The sequence below is a fragment of the Chenopodium quinoa genome, unplaced genomic scaffold (assembly GCF_001683475.1).
Source record: "Chenopodium quinoa cultivar QQ74 unplaced genomic scaffold, ASM168347v1, whole genome shotgun sequence".
Taxonomy (NCBI): Eukaryota; Viridiplantae; Streptophyta; class Magnoliopsida; order Caryophyllales; family Amaranthaceae; genus Chenopodium; species Chenopodium quinoa.
In genome coordinates, this window is record NW_018742770.1 from 3845933 (window position 1) to 3868509 (window position 22577).

General features: G+C 35.0%; 1 protein-coding gene across 2 annotated transcripts; it reads right to left on the reverse strand.

The window, feature by feature from the left end:
• Positions 1–269: 269 nt before the first annotated feature.
• On the reverse strand, positions 270–9334 carry LOC110724798. Of its 2 annotated transcripts, XM_021904262.1 has the most exons (14): positions 8762–9333; positions 7738–8037; positions 7234–7422; positions 5983–6118; positions 4277–4614; positions 4003–4132; positions 3717–3827; positions 3392–3436; positions 2089–2168; positions 1325–1421; positions 1131–1220; positions 981–1034; positions 674–739; positions 270–586 (listed from the first exon to the last, which is right to left on the reverse strand). In XM_021904262.1, exons 1-14 carry the CDS (start codon positions 9181–9183, stop codon positions 434–436), a joined length of 2211 nt encoding a protein of 736 aa, XP_021759954.1. In that variant the 5' UTR covers positions 9184–9333; the 3' UTR covers positions 270–433. The 2 variants fall into 2 exon arrangements, 1 of the variants encoding a protein (XP_021759954.1); XR_002512057.1 differs by lacking the exons at positions 270–586; positions 674–739 and having other exon boundaries at positions 975–1034; positions 1131–1206; positions 8762–9334.
• Between the last annotated feature and the right edge of the window lie 13243 nt (positions 9335–22577).

Consider the following 22577-nt stretch of genomic DNA (forward strand, 5'->3'; position numbering starts at 1 on the left):
CGTCTGAGCTAAGCCGTACAGTATGGCTAGGATTTAGTTGTAAATGCTGATTGTGTTGCTTGCCTAGCCACCCAGTCTAAAGACTAAAAGTTCATTTACATCGAGCAGCTGTGATCCTATTCGATGAGGGTTACTATCAGTTCATTTTTTGACGGACACATCTGCCAATGTGGATTATTGATGAATAAGTCTAACCAGTACGTATTTGTCGGTTATTTCTTTATGTATAAAGCACTAATAGTAGTATATCTATTTTGGAATGAAAGGAGTACTAAAAACGCTAATATATGTAGATATATTATGAAGCCTAATCTAAGCCTGGTAATATAATACGTAGTATACAATGATGATGTTTGTGGAGTAAGCAACCAAGTATACCAGATTACAACCTGTGCAAAAAATTCTACAAAATCAGGCCCGATACAACCAAAATCTATAGCAACAGGCAATCCCAACGATTTCTTAGGGCATCATATGCCATGGAGCACGGAATAACTTGCAACACATTTTGGCCATCGATTTTCTTTTCAACTATGAGACCAAAGTTTATCAACATATCTACCGCTTTGTCAATTGGCATCTTCACCTGCAACATTTTGCTCATAATGTATTATAAGTTTGTAACAGTAAACTGTTAAAGAACAGGCACTCAAATCATATATTCAGTTCATACCTTCTCTTTGAACTTGCTGTACAAAAATGTCTCACACTCTTCTCCGAGGGATGTGCGAGTAGGAAACTGCAATTTAAAGTCGTAAGTCCTAAGAACTAGTTAAGTTAGAACAGGCGTACTTTTAACATTTATGAGTATGAGCAATGCCAACAGATGTGAAAGATCATTGGGTACTAAAACATTTTGGTTATCAGCTGCTAGTGACAGCCAAGTGATGTGTATTCCCTCATTAATAGAAACATAATTCAATAACGTGAACAAAGCAGGGACAATAAGATGTACAAGTAAAACTAATGAAAGGGAGGACCTGAATTTTTTCTGCTTTGAGTAGGATTCCGTAGGCCAAAACGCATTCCTTGTACTGATCATAGGTATAAATAAGAAAAAGATAAGTGTTCTAAAAGACTTAAAAGAATATTAATGGAAATATATCATGAAAAATATTATATCTGCTCACTTGCTGTTGTTCTGAAGCATCTAGGAGAAAATAAACAGAGCCAAACCCACTAGCCAAAGTTTTTTCATACAATGCCCTGTTGACGAGAAGCTGTTTAAAAAAGAATTAATAACCACGATAGAAAGGAGGGAGCTTGATTAGGCAACGTCTTTCCTTCTATCTGATATCAACAAAGAGTAACTCAGCAATCTTACCTCATATCTATCCCGTGTCTGTTTGTATCCAAGTGCTACACGTGTAACAAAAATGATGAGGGCGCTCACAGCAATGACATCTAGCAGTAAATCTGACCTGAGAATGAAGTTACACAGGGCTCAAGAACTTACTGATGGTATGTAACAGAAGCAGAAAAGGGTCAAAAGTGGTCAAAAATAGTTAATGAGTTTGAATTGATATACAGAGAAGGGAAAGGGATTCCTAGATGAGATGGTTTCCACAAATGGGGCTCAGCCGGAGCTATATGTTTTGACATGGAAAATACTTGCATGGATAAGTGGCCTTGCATCAGGCCGACTACATGTTAGTTGCAGACTATATGGTGTTCCAAGCAGCAAGTTTCAGGCAATAACACACGACAGTGCATAGATCCACCAGTCATTAAATAATAGGGGCTCTTGAAGGATACTGCAATTAGAAGGAATATAGCATATCTAGAGCCATTCCATTAGGACTCAATCTCAGCATCACCAGGAAAGGAAAGCATTATCACGGCCTCACGGGTAACTGGACAACAGGTTTAACCAGCTGACCAGGAACTCACTCATTCACATGTCTTCTCAATTGCAAAGCTTGACTTCAAGAACTGAGGAAACAGGTGGTTATTCGAGCTTGAGGAATGATAACTACTATATTAAAATATGTAAATCTTGCAGAAAAGCTTTGCATATTAGTAGATATGAAAGTTATTGTTCATGTAGGAAATCTTCAGAAAAAAATACCAAAAGCTCGAAAAACATACGGAGAAGACAAGGCATCCTCAAATCTGTAATTGATGAAGTAAGCCAGAAGTCCTACAATTGTGGCAACATCCAAGCGTACCTTCAAATGAAGTTCAAGATACCAGATAGGTTACCATGCAAGGCAGCCAAAAGCTCTTCTATAAAAAAAAACTTTTATTACTCTTAGGAAACAAATATATGCAGTTCTCTGCCCCAAAGGAGCTATATAATTCGGAAATCAGATAGATTTCACCATAGTGAATATGGAACAAGTGGACCTTGTTTGAGGCTCTAATTTCACAATTGGCAAGGCAAACCTAGCTTTATACACAACGAAGGATGCTATCCCTATATCAAATCCACATTGTATACACATATATGATTTTGGGACACTGTAGAACCTAGATACTGATAGAACTAGATCAATATGGAAATAAATGTTGCCAGCTGATAAGCAGTGACCAACTTCATCAGTAAGAAGTTACTCGTAAAGGACAGTGATACAGAAACCTCATGGCACATGCTAACTATGGAGTGCCAACTTCAACAGGAAGAATTGAGAATACTTGCCTAAAGTTTCATCCATATAATCGAATGGTAAAGTACTGAGTACTGACTAATTGATCCTAACAAATATTTATAATATATGAATTGGGAAACCAAGATTTAACTCATCAATTGCAGGGTAATATCTTAACAACTTTGCAAATAAATATATCTATAGAAGAAACTTAAGCATATTACAACATAACAAAACTTTTAAAATAACCATCATCTTATAAAAGAGAGTCAAAGTAGTGAGTAGCAGAAGTAAAAGGAAAATTTTCAATTCATAAACTGCTCTAATATAAGGCCCAACTAATCTGAACTTTCATTGTTGAATCCATTTATGAAAAGAGAAAATGATATTTGAACTGTTTTACATAAAAAAAAAATGTATTTTTTTGGTCAAATGTAGAATAGGGCAAGTAAGGGCCTGTTCTCATACTTTTATTTTCAGTTCAGTTCAGTTTAGTTTAGCTCAGCTCAATTCAGCTCCTAATTTTCTTCTCTTATAAAATATTCAGTTCAGTTCAGCTCAGCTCAGTTCAGCTCCTAATTTTCTTCTCTTATAAAATATTCAGTTCAGTTCAGTTCAGCTCAGTTCAGTCTATGAGAATAAGCCCTAATAACATCAGAGGCTATCAATGGAGCCAGATCCTAAAGGCACAACTGCACAACTCACAACTTCATGCCAGTCAAATTTTAAAATAGCAAAGAAGCTTGAAACTACATGTGTATAAGACCTTATTACAAGTTAAAAATGAATTGCATGGTCCATACCGTGTCCAGTATGCGAAATGATAGCTTTTTGTGAGGAAAAATGACCTGCACAAGATTATCATAAAAATGCTAAGACAGATTGAACAAAGAAACAGAAAGCTAATAAATGCCCCATCCATTTCACTTTGACAGTCCTAGTTGATAAAACACATATTAAGAAGAGTTCAATGACCAGTATGTATCAGTTGAATATTGTATTACTACAGGAGGTAAAATATAAGGGCAGACATATTAAGACAGAACAACATAAATCAAAATTTAAAATAGATGGAATTTGTACATTGCATGATGAAAAAACAGTTCATGACTAGCTTATAAATGTTACCGGTAAATCTGGTACTGGAATTTTCTCATAAATCTTTAATTGCAATGAAGAAATCTTCGTATCTCCAGTCTCCTCAGTGTACAGCAAAATCAATTCCTGAAATGCTGGTTCCTAGGATAACAGACACAAGAATAGTATTAATAGGTGATTGACCTATAGCTCCTATCTACAATTCAGAAATTCAGTTTAAATATTGCATAACAAGAACAGCATAATTTTGGTGGTAGAGAAGCAAGAATGTCAGTCTTTCAGACACTACTAGTAATTTCAAAGATTAGTAAGATACCTGTATAATTGATCGAGAGAAAATAATAGAAAAGCCAACCCTCAACATTTTCCATACGTTGTTCCCGCAAAATTTTCTTGTAGCAGGTTTCCATATATCATTGAGAGTGATTCTAGATAGTAGCACTGGCCTGTGAAAAAACCCTTCAGTTATTGTCATTGTAACCCCCGAAAAAATCATAAGAACATGAATATAATGAGCAAGTGCTTCCTTTATCACACATTCTCGCGGACACTTACGACTGTGAAGAGGGAGACTTTAACTTTAGACACACCTTAAGTGAGGCTCAGTAGCAGCAACATTTTCAGAATCAAACTCAAATGGAACTTCTGGTGTTGGTGGTAGAACTCCAACCCACGTTAGAAACTTCCTCAGTAACCTACTACGAGGTCCTATTGATGATAAGAAGCCTTCATAACGACTCACAGCCTCTTGTGCAGCCAACCAGATAGGCAAGTCCCTGTCTAAATCCTGGTCATATTTTGGGAAATTGTCCGAGGTTGTTGTATCAGAAATATATGGCTGCTGGAATAGGGAAGTCTCTTCGAACTTGAGCTGGACTCTCTTGATCCAAAGCTGAATATCTTCATTCTCACTGGCTAGTTGAATGGTCTGCAGAAGGAAATTCCATTAATAGACCGTCTAGAAGGAAAAACAATGAAAGATAACAAAACAAAGCCACACATAACTTTTCTGTTTAAAATTTCAGTAAACACGTTGTATTAGAGAATTTAGAAATCTCAAGAAGCATAACACAAGCTACTTCCTTTTGCAGTCACATTGTCATACAACACAACAAGAGATGAAATTGAGAAATTCCTATACTGTGAACTATTGGTAACAATCAAAATCAACAATGGTAATAATGGTGTAACATACTCACACAGTCACACCAACATATAAACAACACATGCAATAACAAAGGTGGGTGGTATTACTCAATGAAGGACTTCAACACCTTAATAGGACTTTTGATGCCTAGTTGGTGATTGGAATCTCCTGACTAGCACCACAATAGATCTAAAAAATAGCCATATAATTGAACCAAACTCATTCTAGGGACTTTATAGATCTATTAGCAGACTTGTTATGGTTCCAAATTAATTATTATCACCCCTCGAGATACCCCCACTTCCACTTTTGTTTTGGAAAAATTTCTCAAGATTGGTCCAAAAGCATAGATTATAGCCTTCAAATTTGAAGACATTTTGATTTTTTGCGGACCCGGAAAGGAAAGAGGATAAGGTGTTTCCCATGAATCCCACGGGATCTCGGAAGACCATTTGGGTGATTAGAACCATCCTATTTGCCTTTTAACTATCAATCTAGTCAATTCAAGGCACTTTGGCTATTGACTTGAGGCCATCAAAGACCATTACTAGACCTACTAGTGGTCATATATGGTTCCAAACAATCTTTTATGAGTTCGAGGTGCATCCCCTAACATCACTTGATTTTTCAAAATCGGGTCCCGAAGTCTCCAAAAATGGTCAAATTTCATGTATTACAACCTTCACTTTTGGAGAATTTTTTACTTTTCTAGACTAGAAAGGGGACATTGACCTAGGTGCTTCGCACGGACCCCATGAGATGCTAGGAGGCCAACTAAGTGATAATTTCCCCTTTAATTATCAATTCAGTCATGCACTCCTACCGTCATTTTTTTTTTTTACTCAAGATCACCACAGGCCGCCTTGATTAATATAAAATTCATTGTTTATCGGTTTGCTTAATTAGCTTGGTTATTTTTCATTAGTCCTCTCTTCACTTATAAGGATAAATGAGATTGGAAGCATTTTTTAATTATCAAATACGATGTGCATACTTTAGTTCTTCCAGAGAACCGAACAAATGAACAATATTGTTAGCACAAAAATCAAAATATGCACACACAGTTGAAATAATATGCATATTAAGGGAGGGAGATGACTATAAGAGTCTTAAAGAACTATAAACTAGTACAAATGAAAATCAAAGTACCTTTTTAATCCAAAGTCCAACAGTCAGCAGTGGTTTTGATACAAGGCCAAAAATTCCTTGCAAAACCTTTGATTGTAGATAATCAAGCTTTTCGACTATGAGCAAACCTTTCTGCTTTTCAGTACCATAGCCCCGCCTGGATATGCATAATTGTTATTTATCAATAAAGTTCTAATTCAAAGAAAAGCATGCAAAAAAAATAAATATTCAAAATTTATTCTTTTCCCGTTTTGGTTTAGAGCTTATAGGAAAGACCTATAAGGTTGGTAACAAATTAACAATAAGATACATCCACCACACTCATGTATGGTTCCAGAAATTGTAACCCAATGTCGTCATTAAGATTGAGAATTAACATTCAATAGGATTGAGATGAATCATGATTTTTGTAACTAGAACTCTATTAATCCTGGAATCTACCACTTGCCACTTTGCCAATGCAGCAGCCTTCTAATCAAAGGTCTTCAGATATGATGCAATAGGTGTCAACAAAAGAGTTTGATGCAACAAGCTAAGTGAAAAAGGAAGACGTAACTAGAAGACATAAGCTGTGAGAATGTTGACATTGTTGTTGGGCTATAGACTACAGCTGAAATAATAATGTAATACAAACAAATGAGCAGCCATAGGAGTTATACAAATGGGAACAAAAGACTCAAGAAGGGGACGACTGTAAGGACAACTAAAGCAATGGATGCCCTGTATGTAAGTGTTGCAAGAATATAGGCTTAGCATTAACAAGACAGCTAGAAACAATTTGTTCTTTCTTTGATCTGATAAAAGAAGTGGCAGTTATTGGATTGGAATGGAAATTGGGAAGTATTGCTAAGTGCCAACCAACACATAGAAATTTAAGCCTGATAGGTTTACTTTAATATAGTTGATTGTTTTGTGTTGGCGAATCATCTCACTTCAGATTAATCATCTTTACTAAAGTACATTGCCTAAAAATAAATACTTCATAAATTTACAAGAGAGCTAAACGAGTCATTATTGGCAACATCTCAACTTTTGATTACAAAGAACTAAATCAAAGTCTTATTTTTAGTAAAGTGGTAGGTCATGTTTCAAAAAAAAAAAAAAAAAAAAAAAAAAAGGGTGGTAGCCCAATCAATCTCCATCAGAGTATGAGAGAGAGCCCATAAGGCTGCCTATATGTGATAACTGGAAATGATGTAGAAAAGTAATATGCTTTGACAGTTAAAGAGCTTTATTTGAGTATGCATGCAAACATTAATACTGAAATATCACCTGAATATAATTGCTTTGGACTCAGAAGCTCTTTTCCAATCAACATATATTGGCAAAGTGAGAAGATAATCACTGTTCAATGCTGATGTAAGCATCAGATCCCTCACTGATAGCTCTTCAAATTGTGCATCTTGAAGAAGCTTCATGAAAGAGCGCTGGAAACGGGTCGCTGTAGCCACTTCAGAAGTACTGCACAGTAAGTTCATGTTGCCTGAAGGATGGCGTTTATTTCGTTACAAGTAACAAACATACAACTGCAGGAACAGATAATAACCATAATTGATACTCCATTGAAATGACATGAATATTTAACACAAGGATTTCGATAATGACAATCAGAGCCACACATCCGAGTAAGTCTTTCAGTTGCCTTGTGACTTGAATTAAAGGGACATAACCCCTTATTAGTAGCTTAATGTAGCTAGCTCAAGTAGAAATAAATGCAAACTATACTGGATATGTTAGCTAGATCATCATAAATAATGGATATGTTAGCTATAATACCTGGAGTTCTTGTCATCATTCTTTGGGATATCACCAAAAATCTGCATCAAGTCCAGCCCTTTTAAGAAAGACAATTGGTTCTCCTCTAAATCTGCGGTGTCATCTCCACTAATCTTCACACTCCCATTCCCTCCACCATTAACGAACTCAATGCCCTCATCAGAATCAGGTCCTCTTTCCCTTTCAAGTCCAAACGTATCAAAATCCTCCTCATGTCTCACAGACTGAGTGGAGAGGTAATCAGCTCGCATTTCCTCCAAAATGCTTTTATGCTCAGCATGAAGAATTGAGTCCAAGCACCTATAAACAAGATAGCAATATCAACATCTACAAGTCATAGTGAAAAGCTGAAAACTAGACAAATTATGGGATTTACGAGCACAATCTCCTCTAATTTCACACATGTTTTTCAGAATTGTGGGAATATCAATCAGGTCAGCAAGTATTCACTATAAAAAATAAGTACCTTTGTTGGTGAATACACTAACTTAGGCCATCCTGTCACCTAACTTTTACCGAACTGAAATTATTTTTATTGATTAAAATTGATATTTATTGATTAAAATTGATATTTATTGATTGAAACTTGTGTTTACTTCAGTAATTCACTACTGTTCTTCACTTCTTTGCTAAATGCAATTACTGATTGAAACTAATTATACCTATTAAAACCTTTTTTTTTTTTTTTTTAGTAGAAACTTAATATAGGAGAATTGCAGCTTAGACTCCATTATGTTTACCTTATTCAGATAAGCTATAATAAGTTCCTTACCCAACTACGGAGTAAAATTAGTTTCCGTATAATAAGTTTCGATAAGTTCAGATAAGTAAAAATCAGGAAACGCATACACTTCTTCCAAATGAAATGATCCAATTGTCCGTGCTTCTCATCATTCAATGTGTAAAATCATTCCATTAATATTTCTCACAATCATAGAAAACATACAATCAAGCAAAAATTATAGCTAGAAAAATCATCAAAAGGCAATTAAACAACTCCGTATAATCTAATAAAGAAGCTTACGAGGAGAGGAGGACGAAATGGGAAACAATAGAATCATCAACATTATCGACACCGCCATCGCCGCCACCTTGATTATCACGGAGGAAAGAGAGGAGAGCATCATGAAGTTGGGATTTTGAAACTGGGATATATTTTTGCCTTGAAACTTGAATTTTTGAAATACCCTTTTTTGTATAATTATTACCCTCATCATTCATCTTCTTCTTGTTGTTGTTTTTGGGGTTGGAAGTTGGAGAAGGTTGAGATTGAAGCTTGGATTGAGACTCAGGTGCAGAAGAAGAAGCAGAAGCAGAAGCAGAAACAGAAGCAGGGGAGATACAACAGTTGAAGGTGGAAGAAGATGATGAAAGAGAAGTGGGGTTAAACATAAGATGACATGAAGAAGTTGGTAATGGTGAAATTGAAAGTGAAAGAATCTGCATAATTTCAATTTTGGAATGGAGTATGAAGAAGAAGAGAAGGGTGATGACTGAGTGTTTCACATTTTCTCACATCTCTACAGTTTTCCTATCTCTCTCACTTTCAGCTGCCAACGGGGGCCTCTCATTGGAATGCCACTCTTGTTGTAGTCTTGTAGAGTTGTATACTTGTATGTTTTTGTTTGGGGTAAGTTGTAAGATTTTCGATTTGGAAAAATTGACCCGACTTTAATTTAAAATGGAATATACTTCTCATTTACTTGTAGGAAGTATCAATTTTTATCAATTGAAATGGAAATGCTATTAAATTAGCAATATTTGAATAAAGGAGCTGATGGGGAATTTAAGATAAAATAAAAAAAAAAACTTACTAAATCGGTATCTCTCGTAAGGTTAAACCAGTCCAGCTTCACAGGAGAGTAAAGGAGGAGATAAGGGAATTGGTGGAGCTTGGAATCGTGACTTTAAAATCATAAGTTGAATTCGCATTATGGTGAGCTAGTGAGGAGTTAACTATCCCACATTATTAACACTAGTAGTAGAAGCAACACTAGTTGTTTATTGTTTTGTAGGATTATTAACTTCATTAACTTAGCTTACCATCTTTGTTTATGGCTAATTGTAATTGCTTTTATAAATTGGTTGAATACATTCATGCTCTTCTTTCACCTTTCTCATCTCTCTATTTATAATGTCAACATCTACGGAGGTAGATGAATAAATTTATTTTTTATTCTTAACAAAGTAAATGAAAAGAAAATAAAAATGAAGGTGGTGATAATGCTTGGTCAAGACAAGTTTAAATTGCATATAACCTTGTCCTAATCAATTCTAAAATAGGTGACTCACCACCTTAATATAGCTCAAACCAAACCTGATCTTAAACTTTTTACTACACACTTGGATTTAACAAAAATGAAATATTGAAATTGATTTCTACTAATAGTGGTTGGTTTGTAATTACATAGTGATAAGATAATATTTAGAGAATATTTATTAACATCTTTGTTAATATTATATCTTATTCATAATTCCTAGTGTTTAGGTTATGAAATATATTATAATTTTTTTAAAGGAAATATTATAACTTTGTATAATGTAAAGATGCGAATGAGAAAGGTTGAGAGGTTTAATTGATCAAATTTGACACATATACATGTAGTACATGTTTTTGGTGTATGAAATCAAATTGTCAAGTTAATAAGAAAACAATAGTAATGATCTATAACCCATAAGTTGATAATGAATTAATGATAATGGTAGAGAGTTGATTAACAATTTCTATTGTACAACCGGTTGTACTATGTGCATGATACAATCAAGACTATTATTTTTTTTTATACATTCAATTGAAAGATATCTTAAACGAGAACTTAAACCAATAAATACCTTTTATTTTACGGCTATTACCATGCATACATTATAATATTATATTGGTGTTTAATTTTTAAAATTAAAAAACCCTTGCCTATTATGAAATATAATAATGTATGTCCATTATGTAAACCATTGTAACCTCCTAGGCATTATTACTTTCCTAAGTAACCTCTTGTAACTCCTTTTAGCTTTATTGTTTCCCTTTGTAACTCTTCATTATTATGACTCTTCATTGCTTTTGGAGAGTTACTATTTTCTCAAGTGTGTATATATATAGGCATTGCCTAATGAAGAAATGAACTAAGATTAACATCTACATCTTCCACTTGTATTCTACTATTCTTTATTTCTCGCTATTTTATAACACGTTATCAGCACCATTACTCTACAAATACAATTTAAAAGAAAAATTATGATAGCAACCGTATTAAATCAATTGATGATGACGATCTCAACAAATCAATCGAGGTATGTATGTTTGTTCTATTAGCAAGTTATATATTATTATTGTATAAAATTGATGGTGGGTAAATATATCTATGATGAGTGGCACGAATAATGGTATTGGTTGCATCCTTTTCTTCAATTACACTTTTTCACATGGTTTATTTGGATCTTACCATTATTTTTAGTTTGATTTGTTTATTTGGTTCTTACCATTATTTTTAGTTTGATTTGTAAAATTATTGTATGTACTATGTAATTATAATTTTCTTTTCATTGAGGTTTTCTTTATCCTGTACTCTCATATATGAAATAGTTTATTAAAGATTACTATGAGAGTCCATAGTCTAATCTTATTCATCAATATTGTGTTTGCACCATGATCAATAGTTTCAAGACAGTGAATTCATAAGATAAGGATATTTAAAGTTTGCACTAGATATTCCTAAGGTGGATTATGTTAATAAAAGCGTTAGAAAAAGATTGCCTTTGATTTACAATTGAATTTGCTTGACTTGTTATCTGTACATATCCTTTGAACGTCAAAGTGGCATATGTTTACTATATTTTAAGTCTTAATTTATTGCAATTATTTATTCTTGAATCCTAAACATTGGTAAGTTATCTCACTCCTACAATTTTATGTTTATTGTTTAAAAATATTATGCGATTTTCTTATGGAGTAGCACAAGAAAGTAATGATTATGAATGTTAACATAGTTTCTAAAATGTATTGACGATAATATACATTGCTTTCATGAAATGAATTGCTATATCTTGTAGACATAACATTAATGAAATAATTTTAAGAAAGTTTATTTTAGATAATCGATATGGTAACTATTGTTAAATGAACAAAATAGTGAAATATAAATGTTTGTTCATAATAACCAATTATATATATACTCATTCCCAGAAGAGAATGTGAGATTATTAAAAATGATAACAACCAAGCATGGTTGTATGAGCAATTCATTTGAAATGAGCAATTCAAATGTGATCAAAGGTTATCTAATTGATAATGATAGATTATTTATGATTTTAATAAATTGACTATGAGAGTCCGTATATGACTCATATAGCAAATTAACTTGATTAATCTATTTGTTATACATGCTTATAAGCAATTGTAATGATTCAATGATTGATACCATTGACGAACACCAGGAACATGTAAGAGTTTCAATTATTTGAATTATTAAATCTAAGCATGCATATTTATGTATAAACCTTATTATAATAAATTTTATAATTTGTGTATATGAATACTTTTCTTGATACATAATATTGTCAAGATACTAAAAATGGTGCAAGGCATTATAAAAGGTTGTTGAATTTTCGCTCCTAATATGTAAGGTTTAGGAGGAGATTACCTTATTTTAAGTAATCCTTGCACATGACCAATATTGTGTTATATTAATGGTTTATTTACCATGACACCATCCTGAAAATGGATATGAATAAATATCATTGTTTATATTAATAAGACATAGTTAAGAATCACTAGTAGAAAATATCAAAAAGGCACCCCCTAATTGGCACCGGTTCAGTCCAAACCGGTGCCAAAAATGGCCTACAAAATTGGTGGGAAGCTGAACCAGAGTAAAAGGCACCGGTTCACTTCAAACCGGTGCCAAAATCATAAAGGCCACCGGTTTGAACCGGTGCCTTTGTGAACCGGGCCTTTAATTTTTTTTTTAAAAAAACCGGCCTCTTATATAACCCCTAACCCTAAAACAGTCAACATCCTCTCTCCTCTCACTCCGCCTCTCCCTTCTCCTCTGCTCTCCCTCCTCTCTCCTCTAGCTCTCCTTCATTCCCAACAACAACACCAACAACAACAACATCTCCGCAACAACAACAACAACAACATCTCCGCAACAACAACAACAACATCTCCGCAACAACAACAACAACACCACCGCAACAACAACACCACCGCAAAGCCGCCGCCACCATCTCTTCTCTTTAATTTTTTATGGGTTTCATCAAAAAAAATTTGGTTTAATCCACCACAAACACATGCATGAGCAAGGTTAGGGTATAATTTCTTGATTTTAATTCGATTTTTTTGTTTTCGATTTCTGGGTTATTTTGTTACCGAATTCAATTTTATTTTATTTTATTTTTTTTCTGATTTTTGTTTCTTGTTTATTCGATTTTAATACATTTTGTTTTCGATTTTGATTTTTTGTTTTTCGATTTTTTGGTTATTTTTTTTCCGATTTCAATTTTGATTTTTTTTTTTATTTTTGTTTATTCGATTTTAATATATTTTGTTTTCGTTTTTGATTTTTTATTTTTCGATTTCTAGATTATATTTTTTCTTATTTTTTCGATTTCAATTTTTTTTCGAGTTCAATTATTTTCGATTTCTGGGTTTTTTTAATTTATATTTTTTATCTGGGTTTTTTTCGATTTCAATTTATTTCCATTTCAATTTTGATATTTTTTTCGATTTCAGTTTATTTCCATTTCTGGGTATTTTTTATCTGTGTTTTTTGATTTCTGGGAATTTTTCGGTTTATTTTTTTGGCGATTTCAATTTTTTTTGTGATTTCAAATTTTTTCTGTGTTTAATTTTTTGGGAAGCTTAATTATATTAATCCTTTTTTTTTTCTTTAATTGGTGCAGGTATCTTGAGTTAGGTCTTAAATGGAAGAATCAAGATCAAGAATATTGAGTTTATATTTTTTATTTATATTGTAATATTTTTTTTTAATATGTTGTAATTGAACTACTACTGTATTAATCTATATTGTAAAATTGTTTTGATTATATATTGTAAATATTTGATTATGTTGATTGAAATTCGATCTATATTTTGATGTTCTAAATAATTTAAGTCGATTTTTAATTGTTTGATGTTCTTTAAAAAAAAAAAATTAAAATATTTGGCACCGGTTAACCGGTGCCAAAAACAATTCCACATTTTTTTAAACCCTTTTTTGGCACCGGTTAACCGGTGCCAATTTCAAGTTTTGGCACCGGTTTGAACCGGTGTCTTTTTTAACCCCTTTTTGGCACCCCCCACATTGGCACCGGTTCAAACCGGTGCCTTAGGCCGGGTTTGAACCGGTGCCAAATTCATTTTTTCACGTAGTGAATAGTTATATCAATCAAGTAATGATTGGTCCATGATGTCAAGATTATATATAGGATGCTCCTGAAGAGTAAAATATGTTTGATCAATAAATTTGATATGTGTCAAGGTTGTTCATTGATATTCTAGAACCATCGAATAAAGTATAATTAGTTGATTGTATATGTCTTGTTGAAAAACCCATGTTGACATTCTTATATCACATCATATACATGGTCATGCATGAGCAATTGTATAAAGTGATCACGTTGTTAGAATAATGAGAGATTAGATTTGGGAAAATTATTGGATAATTAGGCCATCGGGGTTTAAAATACCTGATATGAAAAGTTGAAGTTTTATTTGAAGTGAAGAAATAATGTGCCGACTTTGTATATCTCATGTCACATGTATAATATGAATTAAAAGGCAAGACGTAACAATTTGATTGAACAATATATGTATCATGTGATTTTTCATAGTTGGATTTGAAAAATAAAATCAAGAGATAAATATTGGATTTGAACGAGGTATATGCAAACAAGTAATAATTAGGTAACCAGAAGTTCATCACAATATCCTATATGTAGTCAAGTGTTAAGTGTTTTGAAGCTTGACAAAATAACTTAGCTTGTATGTGTAAAAATTAAAAGAAACTAAAGACCACCATATGGTGGTATTATATACAAGTGTTTTATTATTTAATCTCTTGATCGGGGCTATCACATGTCAGTACATAAGAAATAAAATAACAAAAAGAAATAACTGCACAATTTATGGCTTCCCCATTGATTATATTGAAATGATCTCCTGAAGAACAAATTTTTTAAAAAATGTACTTGAAAGTTACATTATTCTCCGGAAGAGATAAAATTTGTTGTCTATGGTTCTCCTAAAGGATAAAATTTGTTGCATATGAAATTATATTATAAGTGGGTCACAAATATTTAATGCCCCTATATATGATATATTTTACCAACTTAGGGGGGAGAAAAACTAGAATAAGATGGCAAAATTTGGAAGTATTACTTGATCTATCCCCATAATTGGCAATTTGAAAAGATTATTACATGCCAACTTTTATTTATACGTTATCAAGATATGTTGTACATAACTCTATGATTTGATTTGTATAAATCTTGCCAACGTTTACTTGAATATTTACACCTGAAGTGTAGATTATATGATCGGTTCCAATATTAATTTTGATATGATACATGGCAAGATAGTGCAGTTGATAATTTTGAAGAGCATAAGACATTGATGAAATAATATTGTATGGGATACTCTACAAGTGAAATATATATCTGGATTACATGATATGCATGGCCTAAATTATGAGCAAAGTATATGGAAGAAGCATTTGGATGTAATCACTTATAAACTTGCGAATAGTACATAGAAGAAGTTTTATGATGCCGGTATACGATGGAACCGATATACTTTTGCATATGCACTTACTAATGGACTTGTGAAGGGGGGATCTGAATTATACGTCCATTTTTATGTCGACATAATTATGATTATGAGAATGAGCTCATGGACCTGAAACCCAACAATATATGGATTCTAAAATCCACGTTGTACAATGTTTTGCATTTTTTTTAGTCTTACATTCATATGCATGTTTAGGAAGGATATATAATAATCTATACTCAGTTCCCTCTAGGTTTTCCTTGGGAGGGTTTTCGTTCTAGCTCTTTGGCTAGGGTTTCCTCTATTGCGAGGTTTTTCTCGATTTTAATCGAGTTGGTGTGCTTGTTTTCTGTTAATTTTTGTTCCTCTGATCAGTGGTAATGGCGAACCCCGAACAAACTCTGCCCTTGACTGATCAACCTGTGGTGGAAGAGGCTATTGAAGATCCTTTGAAGGAGGGAAATGGGGAAGATGCTATTGAGTGGGACGAAGATGGAGAAGGTGATGATGATGCCCGAGTTGAACTTGCTTTGGTGGGTAAAATTTGGACGGATAGAAACGTGAATGTTAATGCTTTCATTGCTACGATGAAAGGGGTTTGGCAATCTAAATATGATGTTGACATTACGAACATAGGCAAAAATTTATTTATGTTCCAATTTCACCATTGGAGAGACAAATATAAAGTTCTAGAAGAGCAACCCTGGCACTTCGACAAACACGCTTTGATCCTTGGTGAAATCTCTGAATCGACAAAACCCTCTGACACTCCACTCCACTTACTGCCAATGTGGGTTAGGGTTTACAATCTCCCTCTTAAGGGGCGGTTAAATTTGAGCAATGTCGAGAAAATTGGGAACAAATTGGGAACCTTTGTGAAAATGGATAATGTTGCGCAAGTGGGAATTGATAAATCAATCCGCCTTCGAGTGTTAGTTGATGTTCGTAAACCTCTTGCTAAATCAGTTAAGCTGAAGATGCGAGGAGGAGTAGAAGAGAATTTTGATGTGAGGTACGAAAAACCACCCATTTTCTGCTTCTTTTGTGGGAAGGTAGGTCATGGTGTGAAAGACTGTGAGGAGTGTAGAGATGATGATGATCCGGTGGTGTCGTATAGGACTTGGATGAAGGTATCCCCATGGAAATATAGTGCGGTGTATAGGAGAGAAAATGATGGTAAAGAAGGTGGAAGTTGTGCTAGACCTCTGTTCATAACTAAGCCTAAGAAAAAAATAGAAACTCCCATCACAAGCCCCCTGATGACTGAAGTGGTAAATAAATTAGGGGGAGTGGATCTGAGCATCAAGGAAGGGAGTAATACAATAAGGCAGCAACACACTAATGAAATCCTCACTTTCACTAGTGGTGAGCACAAAGAGAGTACAGAAGAGGTGAATTTGGATGCTAGCAAAAAGAGTAGTGGGAAGAGTGATGCTGGGAAAGGGTGGAAACGTTGTATGAGGGATAGTGACCATAGTATGGGTAGTGGGGAGATCCTGTCAGGTGTCAAAAGGAGGGGTCAAGACGAGGAAGAATCCAATGAGGAGCTGATGTCTTTAGATGGTAATAAGAAAAACAAAAGGAGAGCTGTGTTGAAAGTTTCTGATCAAGTGGCGGGCCTCACTAATAGGGATCTCGGTGACTCATGAGTTACATCCTCTCGTGAAACTGTAGAGGCTTGGGGAGCACCTCTGCAGTGAGCGCGTTGAAACGCATAGTGTTCTTGGAGAATCCCCAAATGGTTTTCTTATCCGAAACTCGGTTAAAGAAATTCGAACTTGAAAAAATAAAACACACTCTAAACTTCTCTGCTGCTTTTATTGTGGAATGTGTGGGGGAAGGTAGGAGGAGGAGAGGTGGACTTGCGTTCTTGTGGAAGCCCAATGTGGATGTAACCATTCGCTCCTTTTCCCAAAATCACATTGATATAGGGGTTAATTCCGGATTGCAAGATGTTTGGAGATTCGCGGGTGTTTATGGTTTTCCTGAGGATGAGAATAAATATAAGACGGGTCTTTTGTTAAAGGGCATGTCGAACTCAAATGGGGAACCTTGGCTTTGTGGAGGGGACTTCAACTTGATGCTAATGTCTAGTGAGAAGCAGGGGGGCCGTGAGTTTTGTAATGTTGAAGCTGAGATCTTGCGAGATGCTGCTCAATTTTGCCAGTTTCTTGATTTGGGCTTTATTGGCCATGATTACACATGGACCAACAACAGAGGGGGTGTCAAAAATGTCCAGGAGCGTCTTAACCGTTATTTTGTCAATCAAGCCTGGAAGGAATGCTTTCCCGGGTCTTTTGTCACACACCTTTCCAATCGCCGCTCTGACCATCTCCCCATATTACTTTGCATTAAAGATACTGTTCATGCTCCAAAGAAGAAAAAAAAGAAAGTTAAACTCTATCGTTTCGAAGAGATGTGGCTAAGGGACGAGAATTGTGCTGAAATTGTGAATAATGCGTGGGATAGGGGAGGAGATATATGCTCAAAAATTGCTTTCACTTCGGTGAATTTGAGTGCTTGGAGTAGGAAAAAATTCGGAGATTTTATTACGGAGTTGAAGGATTGTAGAGCAAAAATGGAGAGCCTAATGATGGAAACCCAGTCGGATGAGGTGATAGCCCAAATGCGGGCTCTTGATGATCGTATGGACGAACTTGAAAGGAGGGAAGAGCTCTATTGGAAGCAAAGGAGCCGCCAAGATTGGCTAAAAAACGGTGACCAAAATACCACTTTCTTCCACACAAAAGCTAAACAAAGGGCAGAACGAAATCATATCAAGAAAGTACATGATGCGGCTGGGAACTGCTTTACTGATGAAGAGCAAATTACTGATGTTTTTGTGGAAAACATTAAGGACCTTTTTGCCTCCAATAGTCATGTAGAGATGGAGCCCGTTATCGACAAAGTGGAGAAAAAGGTTTCAAATAGACAACATGCTACACTATCCTTTCCTTATAGTGTCGACGAAGTGAGAGTATCCCTCTTTCAAATGCATCCAACCAAAGCTCCAGGGCCCGGTGGTATGTCCGCAATATTTTTTCAGAAATTTTGGGACATAGTTGGTAATGACGTGGTGGGGAAAGTGCTTGACATTTTAAATAATAATGGGGATATAGGTACTATTAATCAGACTCACATTGTGCTTATTCTGAAAAAAAAAAATTACGTGAGTCTCCTGTTGATTATAGACCTATTAGCTTGTGTAATGTGTTGTATAAAATTGTCACTAAGGTCCTTGATAATCGTTTAAAATTAGTCTTGCCTTCGGTCATTCATGAATCCCAGAGTGGTTTTGTTCCGGGGAGATTAATTACTGATAATGTGTTAGTTGCTTATGAGTGCGTCCATTACCTTAGAAAGAAGAAAAAAGGGAAGAAAGGCTATCTGGGTTTAAATTTAGATATGAGTAAAGCCTATGACCGTGTGGAGTGGTCTTTTCTGGAAAGAATGATGTTGAAGTTGGGATTGCCGGAGAATTTTGTGGGCATTGTTATGAAATGTGTCAGTACGGCTTCTTTTGATGTCCTAGTGAATGGACAACCTTCGAGATCTTTTATGCCTAGTTGGGGGCTAAGGCAAGGTGATCCTCTTTCGCCTTCCTATTTATTATGTGTGCGGAAGGTTTATCTGCTTTAATTAGAGATGCTGAACAAAGGCAACTCATCCATGGGGTTAAAATTGGTAGACATGTGAATCCAATTTCACATCTATTTTTTTCCGATGATAGTCTGTTGTTTGTTAGAGCTAATGAAGATGAAGTTGAGAATGTGCTTGAGATCCTTTCTACCTATGAGGTCGCTTTAGGGCAGAAACTGAATATGGACAAGTCAGAGGTATCCTTTAGCCGAAACATTGAACAAGAACGGAAAAATACTCTTAAGATGAAGTTATCTTTTAATGCTGTCAAGGGTCATGACAAGTATTTGGGGCTTCCAACCTATATTGGTAGCTCTAAAAAACAAGTGTTCCAAAATATTTAGGATCGTATCTGGAAAAAATTAAAGGGGTGGAAAGAAAAGTACTTATCTCAAGCGGGCCGTGAAGTTTTGATCAAGTCAATGGCACAAGCTATCCCCACCTACACGATGCAATGCTTCTCTATTCCGATGAGTATCCTTGGTGAAGTTGAAAGATTGTGTCGCAATTTTTTTTGGGGTCAGAAAAAAGAAGAGAGAAAGATGAATTGGGTGGCATGGGATAAGTTGTATATCCCTAAGAATCAAGGGGGGCTTGGCTTTCGGAATATGAGAAATTTTAACCGTGCCCTCCTTGCGAAACAAGCTTGGCGTATACTTACCAATGAGGGATCCTTAATGGCAAGAGTTCTCAAAGGTAAGTATTTTCACAATTCTTCATTTATGACTGCCAAAGTCTCCTCTAATTCGAGCTATACTTGGAGATCGATTCTTGGGGCGCGTGATGTTCTCTCAAAGGGTGCTAGAATGGTTGTGGGTGATGGCCTTTCTGTCGATATTTGGCGGGACCCATGGGTGCCTGGCCTTCCTGATTTTCGTGTTCTATTTGAACGGGGCTCTGATGAAGACTGTCCTGCTCGTGTGCGTGATCTGTGGGGTGATAGACAGTGGAATGTGCAAACTCTTAATTTCTTTTTTGAACCGCTGGAAGTGCAGGAAATATGCAATATCCCTATTTCCCTCTTCGACAGACCTGATACTTGGTCTTGGAGTTGGTCAAAAGACGGAAATTTCTCTGTCAAAAGTGCCTATAATATGTTGAGTATGGAGAATGCTCGTAATTCTGCTACTACATCTACCTCAATTATTGGGTTTGATTGGAATAACATCTGGAATGCTAATATTCCCCCAAAAATTAAATTTTTTTGTTGGCGTGCTGTGAGAGGGGCAATTGCTGCTCGTGCTACATTGGCTGGTAGGGGAATGATTGTGAATCCAATGTGCCCAATGTGTGGTGAAACGCAAGAATCTGTTCTGCATTTGCTCGTGTTCTGTAGAGAGGCAAAATTGTTTTGGCTTTACTCCCCTTTGAGGTTGGATGTGGAGAAATTTTCTGGTGAAAACTTTGCAGCGTGGTGTGGTGAGGTGCGAGCTACTATTAAAGTTTCTTCTTGGTGGAATATATTCTGGTGTTTGGCTTGGGAATCTGGCTTCGAAGAAATGCTTGGGCTTTTGAGGGTAAGAAGAAGAAGATGTTGGACGTCATACACAGGGTCCTGAGTCTGGTGGGTGAGTTTGAGGATGCTAATGCTGAAGAACAAAGTCGATCTATCCCTCCTGAAGTCTTGGAGTGCTGCTGGAAAAACTCCCTTGTTTGGCATAATCAAATTAAACTCAGATGCTGCTATTTTTAACACAAATATGGTTGGGTTGGGAGGAGTGATGAGGGATGCGAATGGAGATGTGGTGGTGGCTACGTGTGTTCACCTTGCCGGCAGATTCGATGTGGAGATTGCCGAGGCTATGGCAATGAGACATGCCATGAAAATTGCCATTGAATCTGGCTTTTTGTCATTGTGTTTAGAGACTGATAACCTCAAACTCCACCACTGTCTTAAGAAAGGCAGAGCTGATCCGAATGCATTTGGTTCCATCATTAGAGACATTCTACTGCTTGCTAGTTCCTGCCATAGTGTTTCCTTTGCTTTTGTGAAAAGAAGTGGTAATCGTGTAGCACATAGCCTAGCTAAACTTAGTTGCAACTATGAAGGCTTTAGGGTATGGATGGAAGAGTATCCAAGTGAGTTACATGAGTTTGTAATGGCTGATTTAAGCCCTTCTTCTGCTTAATAAATTTTGCTCGTGTTCCGTCAAAAAAAAAAGGAAGGATATATACATCATTTGTCATATATTCATACATATCATTATATAATTTTGCTTTATTTATATAGCTTTACATTTCATATTGCATTAACACATTATTTATTATTGTTTTCTAATTATGAATTTTGATATAAATGAATATACACGCCAGTTATAGTATGAATAATTTGTAAGCTTTATAAAAGTTTATAAAAAGAAGATTCAAAATCCATTGGGATAATGATGTTCTTATAGCATGTTATGAACCATGCATATGCTATTAAGAAGAGTTCTTGAAGAAATTATACATATATTTATCTTTCAAATTTTACTTTGGAATATTGATGAGATTTTGTAAAGAATAAAACTCTTAAAGATTATTTTTGACTAAGTAGATAACATCTCAGCCTGAAGTTTGAGCATAGCTAAGTTGGCGTGAAAAGTCTTATTATTTCTGAATTTGCAAGACCAATTTAATATTCAATATAAAATGTGTACAATTGTACATAAGTGCAATGACATACTTATTTGTATAAATACATATTGGTCTCGAAGAACCAACGACGATGCAACGAGATCGATGCTTTACATTATCGATTCCAATTTGACGATGATATGAATGATATAGATATGATTTAAGAGGATAGCGTATCATCAAACATTAATAAATATAAAATATTGATGAGCTTTTAACTACTAATGACCTCCAGAAGAAGGTACAAATCAAACACACACACACACACATATATATATATATATAAGATAAGAACCGTAACCTATGTTTATATGAGAAAATGTGTTTTATCTAAAATGAAGTTATTATCAAGATATATGTATTCGACATTTCAAGAAAAACATTAGCTCTTACATCATTACATTATTCTAAGTGTATTATTCTCATAAGTTAGATGCAATGAAGACAATTGAACAATTCAAGTGAAGATTTGAAATTCAAGTTAAATTTTGGAATATCAACTGTCCGTGAAGATTTTGCTGCTACACAGAAGAAGTTGTGTCGATATTTGACTTATTGCATTGAAGATATGAAGTGATGTAAAATCCAGGGGGAAAAAAAGGGGAGAAAATACGCGCTACACTCTTTTTCCCTTAACTATGGTTTTGTCCCACTGGGTTTTCCTAGTAAGGTTTTTAACGAGATAGCATCTCAAGCGTATTATGAAGAATGATGTACTCTTTTTCCTTCACTAGGTTTTTATCCCACAGGGTTTTTCCTAGTAAGGTTTTAACGAGGCACAATCTTCAATAATGGACATCCAAGGGGGAGTGTTTTGAAATAT

What these genes read in the sequence shown, in the direction of transcription:
- LOC110724798 (XM_021904262.1), bottom strand. Translation starts at nt 9,183, where the DNA reads ATGCAGATTCTTTCACTTTCAATTTCACCATTACCAACTTCTTCATGT. An exon ending in GAGGATGCCTTGTCTTCTCC is followed by an intron (nt 1,422 to 2,088) that starts GTATGTTTTTCG and finishes CTTCATTCTCAG; the next exon opens with GTCAGATTTACTGCTAGATG. An exon ending in ATGCTTCAGAACAACAGCAA is followed by an intron (nt 1,035 to 1,130) that starts GTGAGCAGATAT and finishes ACCTATGATCAG; the next exon opens with TACAAGGAATGCGTTTTGGC.